The 19,565-nt window shown below is 46.1% G+C and overlaps 1 protein-coding gene across 3 annotated transcripts in view; it reads left to right on the top strand.

The window, feature by feature from the left end:
- The first annotated feature begins 14,158 nt into the window (after positions 1-14,158).
- The window catches only part of GAN (gigaxonin), a 54,508-nt gene continuing 49,101 nt past the window's right edge, over positions 14,159-19,565 (top strand). For 2 of the 3 annotated variants that reach the window (XR_009730703.1, XM_061386842.1), the window contains exon 1: positions 14,159-16,672. Coding sequence is in view for 1 of the 3 variants with exons in the window: in XM_061386842.1 (XP_061242826.1) it covers positions 16,506-16,672 (167 nt within the window). In the remaining 2 variants the exon portion in view is untranslated. The remainder of the gene's footprint in view (positions 16,673-19,565) is intronic. The other variant, XM_061386843.1, reaches the window with a different exon arrangement.

The raw sequence follows: 19,565 nt of genomic DNA on the forward strand, positions 1-19,565 counted from the left end.
AGGAGGAGTAGGATATGCAGGTTCGATCCCTGGATTGGGGAGATCCCTTGGAGGAGGAAATGGCAACCCACTCCAGTATTCTTGCCTGAGAAATCCCATGGACAGAGGAGCTTGGCAGGTTACATGGGGGTGCAAAGAGTCGGACACAGCTGAGTGACCGAGCACATGTGCATTGGCCAGATTCCCAACTTTGGATTTCTGAGCCAAAGAGTAGAAAAATGAGGTTTGGATGTTCTTTCAAAGGCCAAAGGTTCTGATTGACTCATAGGAAACTGAGAAGCCATTCTACAATCTAGGAGGCTCAAATGGTCACAGTGGCTATAGAGCTGAGAAATCCAACCTTCTCAGCAAACAGGTAAAAAAGCAGCTGCATGCGAAAAAACCGTTGTGCAGATCCTCCCGTCTTCCTTTCCTCTGTTCTTTCTTATGCTCTGTATCTCTCCACTCAGTTCAGATACTTGTTCTTCTCAGGCGTATGGTCACTCATGCACTCACTCACTCATGGACTCATCTACTCCCTCAGTGATGACCAGGACCACATTGGCATATAATGATCAGCAGAACCAGTACCTCCTCGGTCCTCAGGGATCATATAGCACAGTGAAGGACATGGCACCAAGGAACGGGCCAACACAACTCAATGGAGTAGCAGTAAAAAAGGGACCCCCAGGGACCCCTAATCATGTCTGGGGAGCCAGAGATGGCTGACGTGTGAAGGATGGTAGTAGGTAACTAGGTAAAATGGGCAACGCAGATAAAGAAAAGGGCGTGGAGTCAGGAGAGAACTACGTAAACTTGGGGTAGACATTTACCAAGAGCTTCTGTAGCACAGAAGAAGATGGACAGAAAAGACAAGTTGCAGCCAGAACCCCAGTTTATCCATACTCAGGTATGGAGTGGAATTAGCATTAACTAAAGAGAAGTCTCTGATGGTTTCTTCAAGGACAATCAAGGACTGATAGTATTCTTTTTTTTTAATAATAGCTTGTTTGAGATCTAATTCATATACCATAAAATTCACTCCTTTAGAGTACTCAATTCAGTGGCCTTTAGTATATTCAATATTGTGTAACTATTACCACTGTCTAATTTTAGAACATTTTCATCACCCGTAAAAGAAATCCTATACCCATGAGCAGCCACCCCTCATTCTGCATCCCTCCCCTACCGGGTTCTAGGCAGCCACAAACCTACTTTCTATCTCTATGGATTTGCCTAGTCTGGACATTTCATACAAAAGCAGTCATACTGTATGTGCGTGTTTTGATATGAACGGAATCATATGGTAATATGGGCGTGTCTTGGTAACTGATTTTTCAGCATGTTTTTGAGCTTCACCTGTGTTGTATGAATCAGTACTTCATTCCTGTTGTGGATAAATAGTATTCCATTGGATGAATAAACCACATTTGGTTTATCTGCTCATCAGCTGAGAGACATCTGAGTTGTTTCCTGGTTTTGGCTGTCGTGAATAACATGCGTGTTCAAGTTATTAATGTGGATGTATGTTTGCATTTCTCTCAAATGAGTGAAATTGGTGGATCCTAGGATGAATGTGTCTAACATTTTGAGGAATCGCCAAACCGTTTTTCAAAGTGGCTGCCCCATTTTATAGTTTTACCAGCAGCGTCTGAGAGTTTCAGTGTGTCTACATCCTCCCTAATCGGCTATTGTCTGCTGTTTTTAGTTTAGTCATCCTAGATACAATGAAGTATCTCATCGTGGTTTTGATGGGCACTTCCCTAATAACTAATGATGTTGAACATCTTTCCATGTGCTAATTGGCCATTTGTGTATCTTCTTTGAGGAAATATCCACTCACATCCCTTGCTACTTTTAAACTGGGGTATTTGGAGTTTTTTTCTTTAATTATTATTGAATTGTAAGAGTTCTTTATATATTATAGAAGTAAACCCCTCATCAAATTTATGCTTTGCAATATTTTCTCTCATTCTTTGGGCAGTCTTTTCACTTTCTAGATGGTGCAAAAGTTTTAAAATTTTGATGAAGTTCAATTTAATCTAATTTTTCTTTTATCTCTTCTGCTTTTGGTGTTGTATCTAGGAAACCATTATTTAATCTATGGTCCCAGAGATGTATGCCTATGTGTGCTTCTGTGAATGTTACAGTTTTAGCAGTTATATTTAGGTCAATGGTCCATTTTGAGTTAATTTTTGTAGACAGTGTGAGCTAGGGGTCCCACTTCATTCTTTTGCATTCAGGTGTACAATTGTCCAAGTATAGAAGTCACCATTTAGGGTTGATAAATCTATACAGAGAAAACGAAAGCACGTCCTTTTCCTCCACCATCCCCTAGAAGAGGGTGCCTTCAACTAATAAGAAGAGACTGCAGGACAGCTCTCTGCTGGTGCCAGCAAGGCTTTGGTCCAGGGACGAGGAAGCCAAGATGGAAGCCTCAGTCAGTGGAGACGCAGCATCTTCCTCCATCTTCACCTCTGGGCCTGGCAAAGTTCCAGGAAGTCCAGCATATGCGTGTTCAATTCAGAATCACATGCCCTGGTAGGATTTTCTAGCACTTTCTTTCCTTAAGAGCATCCACTGTGTTCCTGGAGGGCCGAGGGGGACTGGTGTTTCTTGAGATGCTGACCCCCTCCAGGAGGTTGGGACCAGTGGAAGGCACGGGGTCCCTGATTTTGTCTTCAGTCTGCCATTTGGGTTGGACAGGCAGGAGGTCTCAGCCCAGTTCAGGGTTCCTTAAATTATCATCGGAATTAATATGGGAGGAACAGTGATGGCTACACTGTGCTTCTTCTCTAGTTAAGGGCAGAAATGGAGCTTATTATGCTGGTAGCAACAGTATAACAGTAGCTGACATGTGTTGACACCCACAGGTGCTGGTTCCCACATCATCCTTGCAGCAGCCCTGAGGTCGGTCCTGGTACCATTCTCGTATTATGGGTGAGAAAACTGAGTCTCAGAACACTTACGTGATTTGCCCAAGATCACACAGGTGGCTCCTGGGACCCCAAAGTCAAACTGCTCAACCACTACTTTTATTGTCTTAATTTCATTCACTTCATCACCCTTGGGACTACGTATAGTGCCTGGGACGAAGTGGGTGCGTAATTAAAGGACAGCGCGAGAGTTGAGAACAGGGGCTCCAGCCTTACCGCCTGGGTTTTGATCCTCTCGAAACCTGATGATGCCTCAGTTTCATCATCCATAAAACAGAGACAGTACATGTCCCTCATCCAGAGAGTTGCAAAATGTAAATGAAGGTTGCCTGACACACAGCAGTTGCTCAATAAGTTTTAGCTCCGATGAGCCTTAAAAACAGTTAAGAGGTTGAATCTTGGCTCCCAAACCATATGAGTCATAAGACCTTTAATAAGTTGTTTAAACTCCCAGTGCCTCTGGTTCCTGCCCTGCGAAATGGGGATGACATTGGAACACACTTCACAGGGCTGCAGTGAGGATGAAATAATGTCCTTGTAGCCCTTAGAAGAAGTGCCTGCCTCTGAGCTGTCACCATTTGATTTAATGAAGATTGTGGGGGCAGTTCATGCAGAAGGTGCTACTTGTTGCTGGTCCTCCTATCTTTGGGAGGGGCCTTACTCATGGTCTGGGGAGAGAAGAAGGGGACCGCGTGCCAGGCACCCAGAGTGACCAGTGGCATCAGATATGGCAGAAGCATATCATTGGCACACCCAAAATAGCCATCACACAACAAACAGTCTAATCCGGCATGACCAGAAGACCATCTGATGGGTAAAGAACAGGGTCTCCGAGTTACACGGTCTCAGCTCAGACAGCAGCCATCTCCTAGGACGGATGTGATCATTAAAAGAATGCCATGTATCGAAGACACAGGCCAGTGCCAGGCACAGAATGAGTGGCCAAGGGATCCATGTGGCAGGGATTTTCGTCAGTTTTGATCCTCATCTAAAATAGTGCTGTGTTAGTTTCCTGTGGCTTCTGTAACAAATCATCCCAAACTTGGTGGTGTAAAACAACATAGATCTATTTTTACAGTTCTAGGGGTCACAAGTCTAAAAGGAGTTTCATGGGAGTAAGTTCGAGGTGTCCGAGGGCAGCTTCCTTCTGAAGTCTCCAGGCAAGAGTGCCTTTTCCAGCTTCCTTGGCTCATGGTCCTGCTTCCCATCACTTTTTTCTCTCTGCTGTCTTCCTCACCTCACTTTTTCCCTTCTATAAAGTCAAATCTCCCTCTACCTCCCTTGTATAAGGACCCCCATGGTTGCATTTAGGGCCCACTGGATAATCCAGGACCATCTCCCTGTTTTAAAATCCTTAACTTCCTGACATCCAAAAAGTCCCTTTTGCCACATAGCTGACGGACCAGACAGGTTCCAGGGGTTAGGACCTGGGTCTGCGGGGGCCTTTATTCAGCCTACTGCAAGCAACTAGCTCTTAATGCACTCAGTGAATATTTGGTGAGTGAATGCGTGAATGTTAGCCACTCACTGTTTTCACTGGTATCGTCTGGGCTTCAGGATGTGTGTGGTCTCCTCACCTTCAAGTTTTCTCAAATGTCACCTTCAATACACATCTCCTGTATGTAGCTTAACATTGCAAATTGATTTCTCTATCACCCCCACACACCCGATCCCTTTATCCTACTTAATTTCTTTTTCCCTGTAGCACTTTTTGTATTCTAGAATGCTATAAAATTAACTTATTTATTATGCGTATTGTAACAAATCATCCCAAACTTGGGATGTTGCAGGAAGCCCTGGGCACCCTGAAGCCCCTCCACCATGCCCCCTCATAGAGGACTCAAGGCCATCGCTCAAGTCCTCTACAGCAACCATTCTGAACCTGACCCACTGCAGAAATCGCAGACGCATTTCCTCCAGCAGACCAGCCCTCACTAGAACGTAAGCTCAGAGGTTACATTCAGGGCAAGGATTTTTTTTTTTCTATTCTTGTCTCAGATGTTTCCTGAGTGTTTAGAACAGGGCCTGGCATGTAGTGGGCGCTTGATAAACGAGTGCGTAATGAACACACACTCTTAACGCCTTACCAAGTTTCCCTCAGCTGCAGGTCGAGTTCTTATCTCTCATGCTCGATCTTGACTTTCACAAGGAAGGTGCTGGGCCGTGGTGCAGCCCATCAATTCTAGGTAACCTACATATTATCCCTGTTCTCCACTCCCTTCCATCAACACGCTGGCAATTCCGATTTCTAAAACTCAGGTAACCTCAATTCTCATCTCCATCAAGACTTGTCAAAGTCTGGGAGGGAAATGGACGGGTTGACTTTGGCCATTTTTGAAGGATAAACTTTCTGGAATCTGGATGATTGCAGAGTTGGGAGGGTGAGCTGTTCCTGGCTGACACTGCCAGGGTTCGTTATGTTGGATTAGACTGTTTCTACTGGTCTGCTGGAGGAAATGAGTCTGCGATTTCTGCAGTGGGTCAGGTTCAGAATGGTTGCTGTAGAGGACTTGAGCGATGGCCTTGAGTCCCCTATGAGGGGGCATGGTGGAGGGGCTTCAGGCCCAGGGCTTCCTGCAATTGTATGTGGGGTTCTGTACATCTGTATGTCCATAAGGAGAGTGGAGTCCATCGCTTGTACCGGCTTCTCACCAGGGAAAGTGGAGGACTTGTGTGCTGCCCCAGCCACGCGGGTGCTATGGCTCTGTCTCCAAACATGTGGGTCAGGTTAACAGGCCCTACGTGGCTCAGCAAAGAAAGGCTGCAGCTTGAAAGGCAGGCCCCCTTTTCCCCACCCCACCCCTTAACAAGTCTCCAGGCTCCTGTGTAAAAGATACCGAACCAGGCACTGGTTCAAATCTCAAGATGACCAGTCCCGATTCTTGCAAGACTCTGGGCATTTCTTGAGGCTTCAGCTTTTCTCATAGGTAGAACTGGGATGGCTCTTCTTTCTTTGATTTTTGTGTAATTATGAAAGTGCTTCAAGAGTACAAAATGCTACAGAATTGCCAAGTATTCATGTCACAGGGAACCTGTGCCTTTTTTGCTGTGGCAAGACTGGCCTGTTCTCTGCTCCATCCATCCACCCATCCCACACCTGTATTCCCATAATGAGCATAAAAGCTACTGTGCATGTGACAAAAGCTTTACATAAAACACTAATCCTCATAAAAATCATGAGAACTGAGGTTCAGAGAGCTCAGACCACTTGCTCAAAATCACACAGCTAGAAAGTAATGGAGCAGAGCCTGAATGAAAACCCAGTTCTGTCTGATCCCAGTGGCACTGTTCAAAATCACGCCCACCATAACATTCCTAAAGAAAGGTGGGGGCACAGGTCTACCAAATAAAGCACCTTGAAACCTGTGGTTTCACCAAAATGCATATACATGTTAGGGTGTACCCCACAATATTTCCCTGCTTGCTTTAATAGCAAAGAATTTCCCATCAATCTTTAGGTGCAAGTGATGCTTTGGGTGTGTATGTTGGGGGGGACCCCGGTGTAGTGTGTTAGGCACTCAGTCATGTCTGATTCTTTGCAACCCCATGGACTATAGCCCACCAGGCTCCTCTGTCCATATAATTCTCCAGGCAAAAATACTAGAGTGGGTTGCCATTCCCTTCTCTAGGGGATCTTCCTGACCCAGGGATCAAACCTAGGTCTCCTGCATTGCAGTGAGGTTCTTTACTGTCTGAGCCACCAGGGAATCACTATTACAAACACCATTTTCCATATCAGATGCACATTATTTATGTTTGAATCTTATCTCCTGCATTGGACTAGAAGCTCCTGGAGGGTAATCCCTGAATCTGATTCCTCCTTTCTCCTTTCCAAGGTTTAACCCAGTCTCCAGCATGAAATAAGCAGACAGATAATGGTGACCCCATTCAGCAAATACTGAATTCCTCCCTAACCCAGTCAGGTGCCATGGGAGGTACAGACAAATATGAGGTGGTTCCTGCTCTCATGATATTTACAATTGAACTGGAGAGGCCAAGCTTCCAGAATTTGCTTGAAAAGGATCTTTCCAAGCCTCTTGGGACAGCAGTTTAAAAGCTTGGTACATTTCCACAGTAATAGAGCAGTAGGCGAGATGGTAGGTAATTAAGACAGCAGACAAGAAGTTTCGTTAAATAGGACAAATTTTGTGAAAAGCAACAACCTGTTCCTCTGGAAAGGCGGCACTGTGTCAATTGAAGAGCACACCTTCAAGCCACAAAGTACAAATTACTGATGTTGAAACCACCGTTTCCCAAGAGGGAAAGTCGAAAACAGCCACCTGTTCTAGGAGCTATCTGTTTTGCCGGAAGGGTCTCAGTCCCTGATTGCTTGACCTTTGAGGGTCATGTTCAGAACTTTAGCAACACAGATAAATCCAGGTTCCTTTCTGACAAACTTGGGTAGAGTGGGGCTTATTAGATTCAGTTGCATTCATCAGATGGTTACCAAGGTCACTGTGTAGGTGCCGGGGACGTGGAGGGAAGGGCAGGATAATGAATGGCTGAAAACTTTGCAATGAATCAGGGAGTGAAAATCCTGGTTCCTCCACCAATCAGCTGAGGGACACGGCTTTGTGAACCATGGCATGGAGATCCTAATATTTACCTTGCAGTTCCTTGTAAAGATCTGTTGGGAAAATGTATGTAAAGCTCCCTGCACAGTGAATTGCACTAAGGACTCCACAAGTGGGTCCTACAAGAAGTGGCAACTGTAGGAAAATGAAGGAAAAGACTACTTCTGATTTCAAGAAACACCCAGTCTAGTGAAAAAAGACCAATATGTTAACAGATAAATGTCATTTGTGTGTTGGGTATGACTGTCTTGTTTCGTTTGCTCTTTTTTTAAAAAGTGACACTTTACGGAGTACTTAACTATGTGTCAGACTCTGTGCTAGACAGTTTACCTGGCTCCTCTCATTTATTTGCTCAAAACCCTATATAGCAGGAACCACAATTTTTCCTAATGAGGTGTCAGAGTTTCAGACAGTTTAAGTAACACACTCGGGGTTACAGAGCTGGCAAGGGACAGAAGGAGTACTTGAACCCAGAAATCTGGCTCCAGGGACAGATTTCAAGGCACAAAGAGACAGAAAAAAGCCAGGAGAGGCTTCACAGAGGAGGTGCGGGAGCAGCAAGGAGTTTTTCAGGCATCAAAGTGGTGAGAGAAGGAGTCCAGGCAGGAGGTAAGAGGTGGCAGGACCAACAGCTGGGTCTGTGCAGAGGGCCTGGGATAGAGGACGGTGAGGGTGAGGAGGGAGGGGTGGGCCAGATGGTGGGACGCCTCGCAAGCCAGGCACAGGGTCTCGGGGAACCAGCAAAGGATGAGGAAGACAGCATCATGGCCTGTAGGGAATGGAATTTATGCCGATGTTCAAAGGGGAAATTACTCTGGGTGGTATGTCTAAATAATTAGGCCGTATCATAATTTCCAGCTAAATTACTACTTTCTAAATATTGTTTATGTGCAAGTCTAACCCTCTCTCCTACTAGCCTGTAAGTTCCTTAAATGTTGACTCTAAGTGCTTTTGTTCTCCCACAAATACCTGGCATATGGTAGGTGCTTAAAAATTCTGTCAAATGGAGGAGTGATTAGAAGCATGAATGAGTGAGTTTCTGAAGAAGTGAATTTTAAGCTGGATTTAAGAAAAATGCATGGAGCTGATGTGGGTCATAAACCTAAATGTGAAAGAGAAAATAAAACTGCTACAAGAGAGCATAGGAGAATGTCATCATGGTTTAAAGATTTTAAAACAGAACATGAGAATCACTAGCCATAAAAGAGAAAACTGATCAATTGAACTTCATTAAAATTGAGACTGTTTATCAGAGACAAAGAGAGTGTAAAGACAAGCCACAGGGTGGGAAAAGACATTTACATTCCCATATAGAAAATAAAAGAACTCCTGAAAATCAATGTGGAAATCAACTTTTAAAAAATGAAACAAAAGTTAAACCAGCCCTTACAAAAGCTATATCCAAGTGAACCAAGAACATAAAAAGGTGCTCGACATCATTATTCATTAAGGAAACAGAAATTAAAACAACGAGATACCACTATATACCCACAGGAATGGGTGTAATTAAAAGACAGACACCACCAATTACCAAAAGATGCGGAGCAACTGGAACTCTCGTGCAAGACTGGTGAGAGTAAAATTTGGTACAGCCACTCTGGAAAACTGGCAGTTATCTGCTAAAGTTTAATACATGCCTTTCCTATGACCTGACAACTGAAATAGGGCGCATCCACAGAGAAAAACATACATACGCCACCCAAAGACTTGAGAATGTTCATGACAGCTTCATTGTAATAGCCCCACACTGCAAACAACCCAAGTGTCCACCAGCAGGGAAAGAGACACATAAGTGGTGGCATATGTGGTGCAGCTGGTTAACTACTGCTGCAAGCCACAAATGGAAGCATTTCAAAGACATCGTCCTGAGTGGAATAAGCCAAATGCAAAGGTTCAAGAACAGGAAAAACAAATCAATTGTGATAGAAGTCAGAACAGTGCTTTCCACTGGGAGGTTCTGATTAGAAGCAGGTCTGAAGGAACCTTCTGGGTTATGGAAGTGTTCTTTATCTTCATCCATCTGGTGAGTTCACAGAGGTATCCATATGAAACAATTCATCAGTCCATATGCTTTACGTTATACCTCAATCAAGATGTGTTCCAAAGATAATAAATACATTAAAGTGTTAACTGGGTCAAACATTGCTCATTAAAGAGATCTAACATAGTTCAGAAAATACAAGAATGAATCTAAAGGTAAAAAAATAAAGGCATGGAGCATGAAATACAAAGGAGTAGAATGGAATGTTTAAAGAGTAAGAAGGGAAGATGGCAGATAGAGTCAGAAAATCATTAAGTTCGCTATAGTCCAGCATTCACATCAGAGAGAAACAAGAAATGAAGCTGTCAACCCAGACGGAGAGGAGGAAGCTGGTGGGGCCTTGATTGTAAAAGTGATGAGGCTAGACTTCTGACTTGAAAATCAGATAGAAGGTAGTGATTCCTGAGCCGGGAAAGATGCCGTTATAAACCAGGATGAGGATTGTGGCGATGACCACGATAGGAAACGTAGCAACACTTAGCGTTTGTGGAGCTCCTGCCGTGCGGCAGACCCTTGTGTGAGAGCTTCTCAACTGCTCTGGGAAGTTACTAAGGTTACGCCAGGGAAACTGAAGCAGTGGAGTAATGAACCCTGGAGCCTCCAGAATAGGAGGATGAGACCCACAGGGAGGTATAGAGGAAGTCCAGTGACTTAAAGGAATTCAGGTGACTTTACATTTAAATAAGTCTAAGGAGCAGGCAAATTACTTACATGATATAAATGTTGCGGAATAAATCAGCTCATACACCTTCAGTGTATTGGCTAGAATTCTACAGGGAGGACAGAAATTGAGTATCTTTTACATGCTTTTAGGTATGGTAACAATATATAATACTCAAACTAAATTTAAAGAATACAAAGTGGAAGATGGCCTGGCTTGAAGGTTCTCACACAGAACTTGGTTTGAAAGAAGTAATTGAAGCAACATCTGTCCAGAGCTGTTACATTGTGACCTTCTGAGGTTTGGAAGCTTCATGTCCTTGAATCTTCATCTTCCTTGACTATTCATCTTCCTCCAGGTTGGCAAGGTCAGGTTAGGCAACAAGGGATGAAAAGATCCAGGAATATGTTCTCTCTTCCATCAGTTTGTTTCTTTCAGTAAGTCTATACTTATTGTGTATCTGTTATTTCCTATGCATTGTTTTAGAGGCTAGGGAATAACATTGATAAATAAAACAGGAAGTTCCTGCCAGGCCTCATGAAGCTTAAAGTCAGAGGAGACACCTAATATACAAATAAACATATGTTAAGTAGTGACTGAATGCAGTGAGAAAAAATGAAGTAGTTGAGTGAGGCATTCGTTATACAGGAAGATTAGTGAAGTCCTCTCTGAGGAGTTGGCATTTGAGCTCTGATCTATGAAGAAGGAAAGAACAAGGTCTGAGAATATGAGGAAGGACATTTCCAGCCTGAGATGAGCCAATGCAAAGGCCCTGGAGTAGGCCTATGTGAGGCCTGTTCAGGGAACAGCAAAAGGGCTGGTTTGGTTAGTGAACATCAGGGGAGAGGAAAGTGATGGGGAATGAGGTTGAAGAGGAAGTACAAGGTTGATCACACAGGGCTTTCCGCTTTGGATTTTTTCCCTCAAGTTTGATGGGAAGCCTTTGGAGAGTCTTGTTTTGGGAAGTGACTGGATCTGATTAACTTATGAAGTGAAAGAACTCAGAACGGGGCAAGAGGAAAAGCAGGCAGCACAGCTAAGAGGTTGGTGCAGGAGTCCAGGGGGACTGACTAGTGGCTGGACGGGGTGGTACCGACAGAGGTCAGATGAGGCTGGACTCAGGACAGTCTGCAGGGTTTTGCTGCTGAATTGGATGAAGGGCATGAGAAAAAGGTCAAGAATGTCAAGAAATCTCTGTCTGTGGTTAAGTGAATAATGCTGTCACTTTATTTGGGGAACAATTAGGGTTTTTAAAAAATATTTTATCTACATATTTATTTGGCTGCGCCAGGTCTTAAATTTCGGCTTGAATCTTTTTGAATTGCGTCATGTGGGATCCCATTCCCCGACCAGGGATCCAAACCTGCTTTGGGAGCACAGATTCTTCGCCACTGGACCACCAGGAAGTCCGGGAATGACTGGGTTTAGAGTAAAATCAGGAGCTTATTTTCAACCGGAGATGTTAGCCTGCTGTTGCATAGACTAGTTGGAGTTCAGTGCGGGACTGTGGTAACAACTGAAGTAACCCGTTCAGTGGATAGAACTGAAGGTCTATCCAGGTCTCCCCACTTATTGAGATTTATTCACTCAGCCGATATTTACTGAGTGCTTGCTGTGCCTCAGACACTGCGCCAGGCGCTAGCAACACAGCACGGATTTGGACAGAAACAGTCACCATCTTCAGCACAGCTTAATTAGCTCACTGGTTCTGAGATACTTCTCTGAATGTTGTGTAAATATGTAGAATCAACTCTCAAGAGTTATAAATACTGAGATGCTCTCTGACTCAGCGATTTGGAAGAGCTCAGATTTTCGGAAAGGAGCCATATATAGATTTGGACCAAAGACAGATTTACCTAATAAAATATCTGAAGACTGCCTTAAAATGAATCAGAAGAGACTGTCTCAACCACATTAATGTTTACGAAGAGTCAACTTGGTGTAATGGAAAAGCTTACAGGGCTGGAAGGCAGAAGCTTGGGGCCAGTCTGTTCTGCCCCAACTAGGTCACATGTATGACCTTGACTGAGTCCTTTACTTCTCGAGCTTCAGTTTTCACTTCAATAAAATGAATCCACTCAAGTCAGTGTTTTCTAAAGAGCTTCTAAACTATTAATTCTTTTGCTTTGCATTATCTCTTTTACTGGACTCTTATTCCTCTTTCTAACATTTATTTTAAAAGAAAACCCCAAAGTGATTCTTTCCTTGGAGGGTTCATTTTTGGAAACAAAGTATTTTCTTTTTGCAAATGAAAATTGTTTTTTCCTGATCGTAAAATGATACATAATCAGAAAAGCAGGAAGAGAGTAAAAGTCTCTTGGATGAGCGCATGGGAGGAAACTGTTTTCACCATCAGCACCTTTGCAACATGTATCATATAGCAGGTGCTCAATAAATATTTGTTGAGTGAATGACCACTGTTAGCACCTTGTGAAAATATCCATTTTCCGTCTTCAGACCCAAAAAAGAATCCTTCCTCTGGGGCTCTTTAGCCTCTAAAAGGGATCACTGATAGTCACCAGAGACTGAAACTGCTGGGACGTTTATTAAATCTCTTAGATTACATGTTTCACAACAGCTTGATGTCTGATATACATGGAATGTAGAGAAACAATAACAGTACATACACCGCTCTGATGGCCATAGGCAACGTCAAGGGTGGCTCGGTTTGAGCAGTATCAATAGACTGCAAGACAGTTCATGGTCTAACCAGGAGTGGCTCTGGCAGCAGCTGCCCGACAGATCCTCCCACACGTGGGCCCTCTTCCTTCCCTACAGCATCAGCATCAGGCTTAGTGGGGGCACCCAAGTTCAACTCAACAATTTTATTGAGGATCAAGCACCCTTTGGATTGTTAACTCCCTTCTCAGTAAACCAAGATGGACTTCTGATTGCCTCTGGAAATGAACGGAAGCCAGATCTTGTTTGCAGACAAGTGCAGCATCTTTTTTTTTTTTTCCTCAAACGGAATATGTGGCTAATGTTGAAAAACTGGGACACTGCACATGTGGATCTGAATTTTCAGATCTTTTGAAAAATTATTGGATTTGGCACCACTGGCCCCTTATCTCCTGGAGCCATCAGCTGGCAGTGCAGGATGGCCTCCCACCTAACTCCCTGTGGGACCACCTGCCCCTACTGTGTTACAGTCTGCCGCCCATGCTCCTTCACCCAACTTGCCACCTCTGATTATGTGAGGCATTCAGTGGGCACCCACTAAGCACCAGGCACTGTGCAAGTCCCTCGAAATAGGTAAATACAACACAGCTCCTACCCTGGAGGAGCTCGCAAACCAAGTATACAGCGGTGAATTACAGCGTTGCCAGCTAAGTGCAGAACAGAAGAAGGCAAAAACACGGTGCAGCACAGGGACTCTGCCCGAGAAGCTGGCTGGAGGTCCTCCGAAGGTCACCGAGCTGGGTTTTGAAGGGTGAATGTGAGTGATTCAGGCAGGTGGTTGGCCGGGAATACTGCAACTGTGGGGATGGAATGGAGAACATTTACACGGTCTTCTGTCCATCTGCCTGCTGCACAGGGGAACCTCTCAAGCCAGCAACTGCCTTTCCCCTGTCAGGTGTCAGGTGGGAGGCTGCCCTGATTGATGTTGGTCTGTCTACAACCCTCTGCCCAGGCCCTCCTATACCTTCCTTCTGTCAAAACATCAGAGAAGTTTCACCTCTACCAGGAAGAACCTGCCTGACTAATCCCCATTCACCTCCAGTTACTTCAACTAAGGCAACACTCCCATTCTGGGAAAACTGGTTACCTGAGGGTGATTCTGTTATTTGAGCTCTTTGTTTTGGAACCGCTGACATTCGAAGACTAGATCAGCATTCCAACTAATTCCAAGTAAGTGTTTATCAAGTACCTACATATTTGATATGAAGGCCTTCTGTCATATGTATCGTTTTTGACTCCAGCAACAACCCAGCTGAGAAAGAAGACAAACACAAAGAAACTAAAAACAGATTGCAATTCAGAAAACATTTATTAAATGCCCGGTATTCACAATTTTTAAAATCCCTCCATCCATCCAACATCCACTGAGCACTAACAGGGCTAGGCGGTGGACTTGGCACCTGGAAATGGAGATGCACTAAATTTACAAGCTAGCAGGCAAGATAGGCAAATAAACCCCTTACAGTAATTTTCCTTCCAGAGCAATGTTCAAAGTACAGCAACAACTTCAAGGAAGAAGTGTTTCAACTGTTCCCAGGGATACTGGGCAGATATCATGGAGGATATAAGCTCTAGCCGCTTATCTTGTTGACTTTGCATTATGACATTTTACCACATACAAACAAATACGGAGACTAGCACAACGAATCTCCACATATCTATGACACAGCTTTAATAGGAGTAACTCATAGCCACCTTTGATTCATTTATACTCCCACCTACTTCCCTCCTTCCCTTCATACTGTTTTGTAGCCAATCCTAGATGTTTTAATCATTTTATCCATAATACTGATCTAGAAATGTCTGGATTTTCCACTGTGCTTAGTCACTCAATCGTGTCCGACTCTTTGCGACCCCATGGACTCGTACCCCACCAGGCTTCTCTGTCCATGGGGATTCTCCAGGCAAGAATACTGGAGTGGGTTGCCATGCTCTCCTCCAGGGGGATCTTCCCAACCCAGGTCTCCCGTATTGCAGGCAGATTCTTTATCGCCACCTGGGAAGTCCAAGAATACTGGAGTGGGTAGCCTATCCCTTCTCCAGGGGACCTTCCTGATCCAGGAATCCAACCGGGGTCTCCTGCGTTGCAGGCTGTTTCTTTACCAGCCAAGCCACCAGGGAAGCCCTCTAGTAACTTCCTTCTCCCTATCTATTCTTTGGTCAGTGACTCCACCAGAGTTAAATACCCTGATTCCTGCCAGTAACCCCAAACCCCTGGCTGGTTCAGGGTAAAGATGCCAGACTTTATTGGGGCCTTTGAGTTGGCTGAAGGAAAAACCTAAGCTGATCCACTGAAAACCCTATCCCAGCCTACCTGGAATACTGACCATGTTCTTTGGGCCTTTGGCCCTGGTAAAACTGCTAATTCCTTAGGAGCTTGTGGAGTCCCTAACGTTTGGACAAAACGGGGGCTACATTTCACGTTCCCATGTGCCCTTAGCAGCCTTCCCAGAAATCTCTGACAGTGTAGGGCTTGCTCTGCAGATAGAGCTGTCCCACACTTGCTTCCTGTCAGCACTTTGATCCTGACTGGGTGGGGGAGCCTGGTCACACCTGTACAGAGCCCACCTCTGTCTGGGCTCTCTACCTTCCACTCCTTCAGCGTTTCTGTCTCTCTCTGAAAGGTACCAACATCACGCAGCTACTCAATCCAGAACATTACCCAGGACTCCCTCCCCCTCCTAATTCTGCCTGTTCTTTTAAAGCCATCAGCTACTGCCCACCTCCATTATCACCCTTCCATCTAGGCCACCAGTCCCTTCCCTCAAGTAAGGCAATATTTAACCACGTTTCTACCGTTGGCATCCAATCCCACCCTCCAGTTCTCCACGCAGCAGCTCGATCTTCGTGAAAAACCCTATCACGGTTCCTACCATCTATGGGATCAAGACCAACCTCCCGACCGTAAGCCAAAGAAGTCTCGCTTACGTCTTCAGCTTCATCCGCTGCATTTCCCTCCCGGGCCCGCAACCCAAACGCTCTTTTCGGGGCTGGCTTTCTCGGATCTCTGTGCTCTTATCTGGGAAGCGCCTTTTCTCTCGTAAATAATGAAAGCTACACCTAGTGCGCCCTTTTTTACGTGCGGTTATCTCACATCAGCCCGCACCAACACCTAAGAAATCAGCTTCATCTTGCAGAAAGACAAACTGCGGATGGGCACCTTACCCATGGTCACACGGCTAGTGAGCGGAGGAACCGAGGCTCGGATTCAGATTCACGGCGCCAGAGCCACGGACTTAACCCTGGAGCGCCGGCGCGCGCGCACACCCTTCCAGCGCTGCAGAGATAGCTCTCAGCCGCCGACCCGCGCCCAGGCAGCGCCAGTTCCGGGATCGGGGCATACTGGAGGGGAACGAGGCTTCTGATTGGCCGCCTCCGGCGACGGAGGGCGGGACGGAGAGAGAGAGGAGGGCACGGGGGCGTCGCGGAGAAATGACGCAACGCCGCGGCTCCTTAAAGGCGCCGGCCGCTCGCAGGGCGGACGGCGCAAGCGCGTTCCGGAGGCTTGGGCTGGATCTCGCTTCGCCGAGCGCGGGGCCGAGCGGACTGGGCGCGCGCCGAGCGCAGGCGGCTCGCGGGGTCCGGCGGGGCGACTTCCAGAGCCCCCACGGGCGGGCGGAGGAGCGGGTGCCGCGATGGCCGAGGGCAGCGCCGTGTCCGACCCTCAGCACGCCACGCGCCTGCTGCGCGCGCTGAGCTCGTTCCGGGAGGAGTCCCGCTTCTGCGACGCGCACCTGGTCCTCGACGGGGAGGAGATCCCGGTGCAGAAGAATATCCTGGCTGCCGCCAGCCCGTACATCAGGTGAGGCGGGGGCCGGGCGGGGCCGCGCAGCCCCGGGCCCGGGGGCGGGGCGCGGAGCCCCAGGTCCCCAACCCCCGCCGGCCGCCGGGGTCCCTGTGGTCAGCTCTCGGCTCGTTGTGCCTCCCGGGAGACGCCCCGGCCGCCGGGCCTCACCCCCGCCCAGGACAGCCGCCCCGAGGCCCGGCCCTGCTCCCTGGAGCGGACCCTGGACCGCAGTCCCCACCGCTGCCGTCCCTCGCTCCTCGGGTCCCCGCCGCCCGGCCTCCGAGGCCCCCAGACGCCGTGCTGGGCCGGACCCGGGCCCGCACCCGCGCGCAGGGCGGGGCGGCGCCAGGGAGAGCCTGTCCCCTCGCCAGGGGCCCGGCCAGGGGATCCCGGCTTAAGTTTGCCGTTCGCCTCGGAATCGACGCGCGGTGGGCTGGGCCCCGCGCCGCGAACGCGGCCAGGGAGCGCCCCTCCCACGGAGAAGCCGAATACACGCCTCCCCTCCGGTGCGGGCAGAGGGAAAACCCATGGGATGTTTTTCTTAGGATGGACGGCCCGACCCGCCCCCCCCCCCCCGCCCCCACTTCCACTCCAGGCCCGGGCTCTTCGCAAAAGTGACTTTGCCACCCCTGTGGGTCCTCGTTTAAAAAGAAGGGCAGTGTCTTACAGATGGACGTTACAGTAAGCTGTCGCACATTTCGAAAGACTTACTGTCATTCTCAGGATGCTGTTATACAACCCGAGGACCATGATGAGATTTTAGCGATTTAGAGAAGGCATTTTAAAACGAAGATCAGCCTGTTTTGTCAGCTCAACTAACGAGGTGATTTGAAGGTGGATAGGACAGTGTTCATACAAGGGTATCACATCTTGCAGGGGCTGGTATGTTGTAGGAACTTTCTTGCAGACTGAGTTGCTCTTTTAATAAAAGATGGAGAAAATGCTAAAAGCTGGAGAAACTGCCCAGTAAGCTCGTTAAATACAGACTAATAGTAGAGAATGTCACTAGAATTGACAGGTCAGAAAAAAGCAAAATGATGTGTGCTGTAGACTCAATGCCTTGTCCTAGCAGACCTCGGCACACAAATTGCCTTTTAACCTGTGCGTTAAGAGACATCTGTGCCTCGTCAGAAGCATTTCAACTAATTTCTGGTAACTTCTGGCTCTTCCTGGCTCTCTTTCTTAAAATCTATTTGCACTCTGTGGATTTCAAAGGTGGGCTTGGGGTGAGTTATTGTTAGTGTGGGGTTTCGATTGCTCACGTGACAGATAGCTCACGGCTGGCAGTTTAGAGCTTTTGAGCAATCAATATAAAATTGGGATCAGCAGGCTAGCATCTTCCTGTGTACAGAGAACTCCTTGTTTGAGGAAATGCTGAGGAAAACTACTTTAGATGCATTCTTGTCGTTCTCTAAGTGGCATCCAGCTGGCTTAAAAGAAAACCGTGAATCACCAAATACATGCTCTCTGTTCCCTTGGCATGCTTCATTTTTCTCCATAGCCCTTACCACGATAACATACCCTGCATTTTACTCATTTACTTTGTGGTTCTTCCCCAACCACAGTATAAGCTCCATGAGGCCAGGGACTTTGCTTTTGTTCATTTCCACATCCCTGGCATGCAGAAGGACCAGTGCCTGGTGGTTAGCAGATGAGTGGAAGCAGGGACTGCCTTCCTTTTTGCCACAGCCGACTGGACGTGAGGGGACCAGTTCTGGTTCATTTCCATCTCAGACACTCAGTTGTCTCTGATGGAGAAGAGCCCTGCACCTGCTTTGTGCTCCCAGCTTTCACTCTTTTTCGAGTTGTCAGTAGATGACTTCATCTCGGCTTCAGCCCACTAGTCTGATCAATGAGGGATAAAATGTGTCTTCCTCTCATTTAATCTTGGACCAACCCTGTGCAGAAATAGGTAACTGGGCTTTAAACCCCTCACAGGTCTGCACACAGGTCTCCAGAAGTATCACTGGCAAGGTATCACTGCTGTATCTGCCAAGTTAGGAAAGATGGGGTTATCTGATTGTGACATAGTGGCGCATATGATAATATTCAGTAATACTAGTTTATACTAGTAGTAATTTAGGTGAGAAATATTAGCGATCATAGTAGCAGAGCCAAAAGGGACTTCAAACCCTCTAGTCCAATTCTGTTAACCTTCCAATTAAAAAAATGGAACACGGTGGGCATTAGTGGTTTCTATTACAGTGAGGTTACCAGCACTTAGTGATTCAACTAGGATCAGACTCCAGGTTAGTGGTACCTAGTCTCCTTCTTGTTTACGATACCAAGTTATAGCATTATTTGCGTTTAACTAGTCTTTGTGTGAACTCTCTTACTGACTTTGTTTATTAAGTACTTTCACATACTGTCTCATTTTGATTTTTATTTTCAGCCATCTTGCACAGTAGGTAGGGCAGTTATTTTTGACATTTTCTAGGTAAATATGAATTGGTCAGTATGTGTTTTTTCAGGGACTGATTGACTGCTGTAGGTTTATTTGGTCATTGAAGCTGTATATTTGTTCCTGGGGTTCTTTTAAAATTATCAGTCTCAAGGCTTCTTCAAAGTAATATGACTACTTTATATTAGTATTTAGAAACAAACTGTTTAATTTTTGATGCTGATTATATTGGACTTTTATAATATGTCCATTTTGTTTGAATGAAACTTTAAGGAGTTATAGTGAAACAAAATGAATTGGTATGTTCTAGAACTTGATGTTTCTTACTTTCCCTTTTGAAGCGTAAACACTTAGGTCTGCGATGTCATTAATGAATGGATTGGGTGTTTGCAAATTTGGTAGTCTGAGTTTTGTTTAAAGTCTCCAGTTTGCCTGGTTTTAGTAAGTGTCATAGGTGTCTGAAGTTGTGTGGCTCAGAAACAATGTTATATATTGTTTCTGTATCAT

Source organism: Bos javanicus, chromosome 18 (assembly GCF_032452875.1).
Source record: "Bos javanicus breed banteng chromosome 18, ARS-OSU_banteng_1.0, whole genome shotgun sequence".
Classification (NCBI taxonomy): Eukaryota; Metazoa; Chordata; class Mammalia; order Artiodactyla; family Bovidae; genus Bos; species Bos javanicus.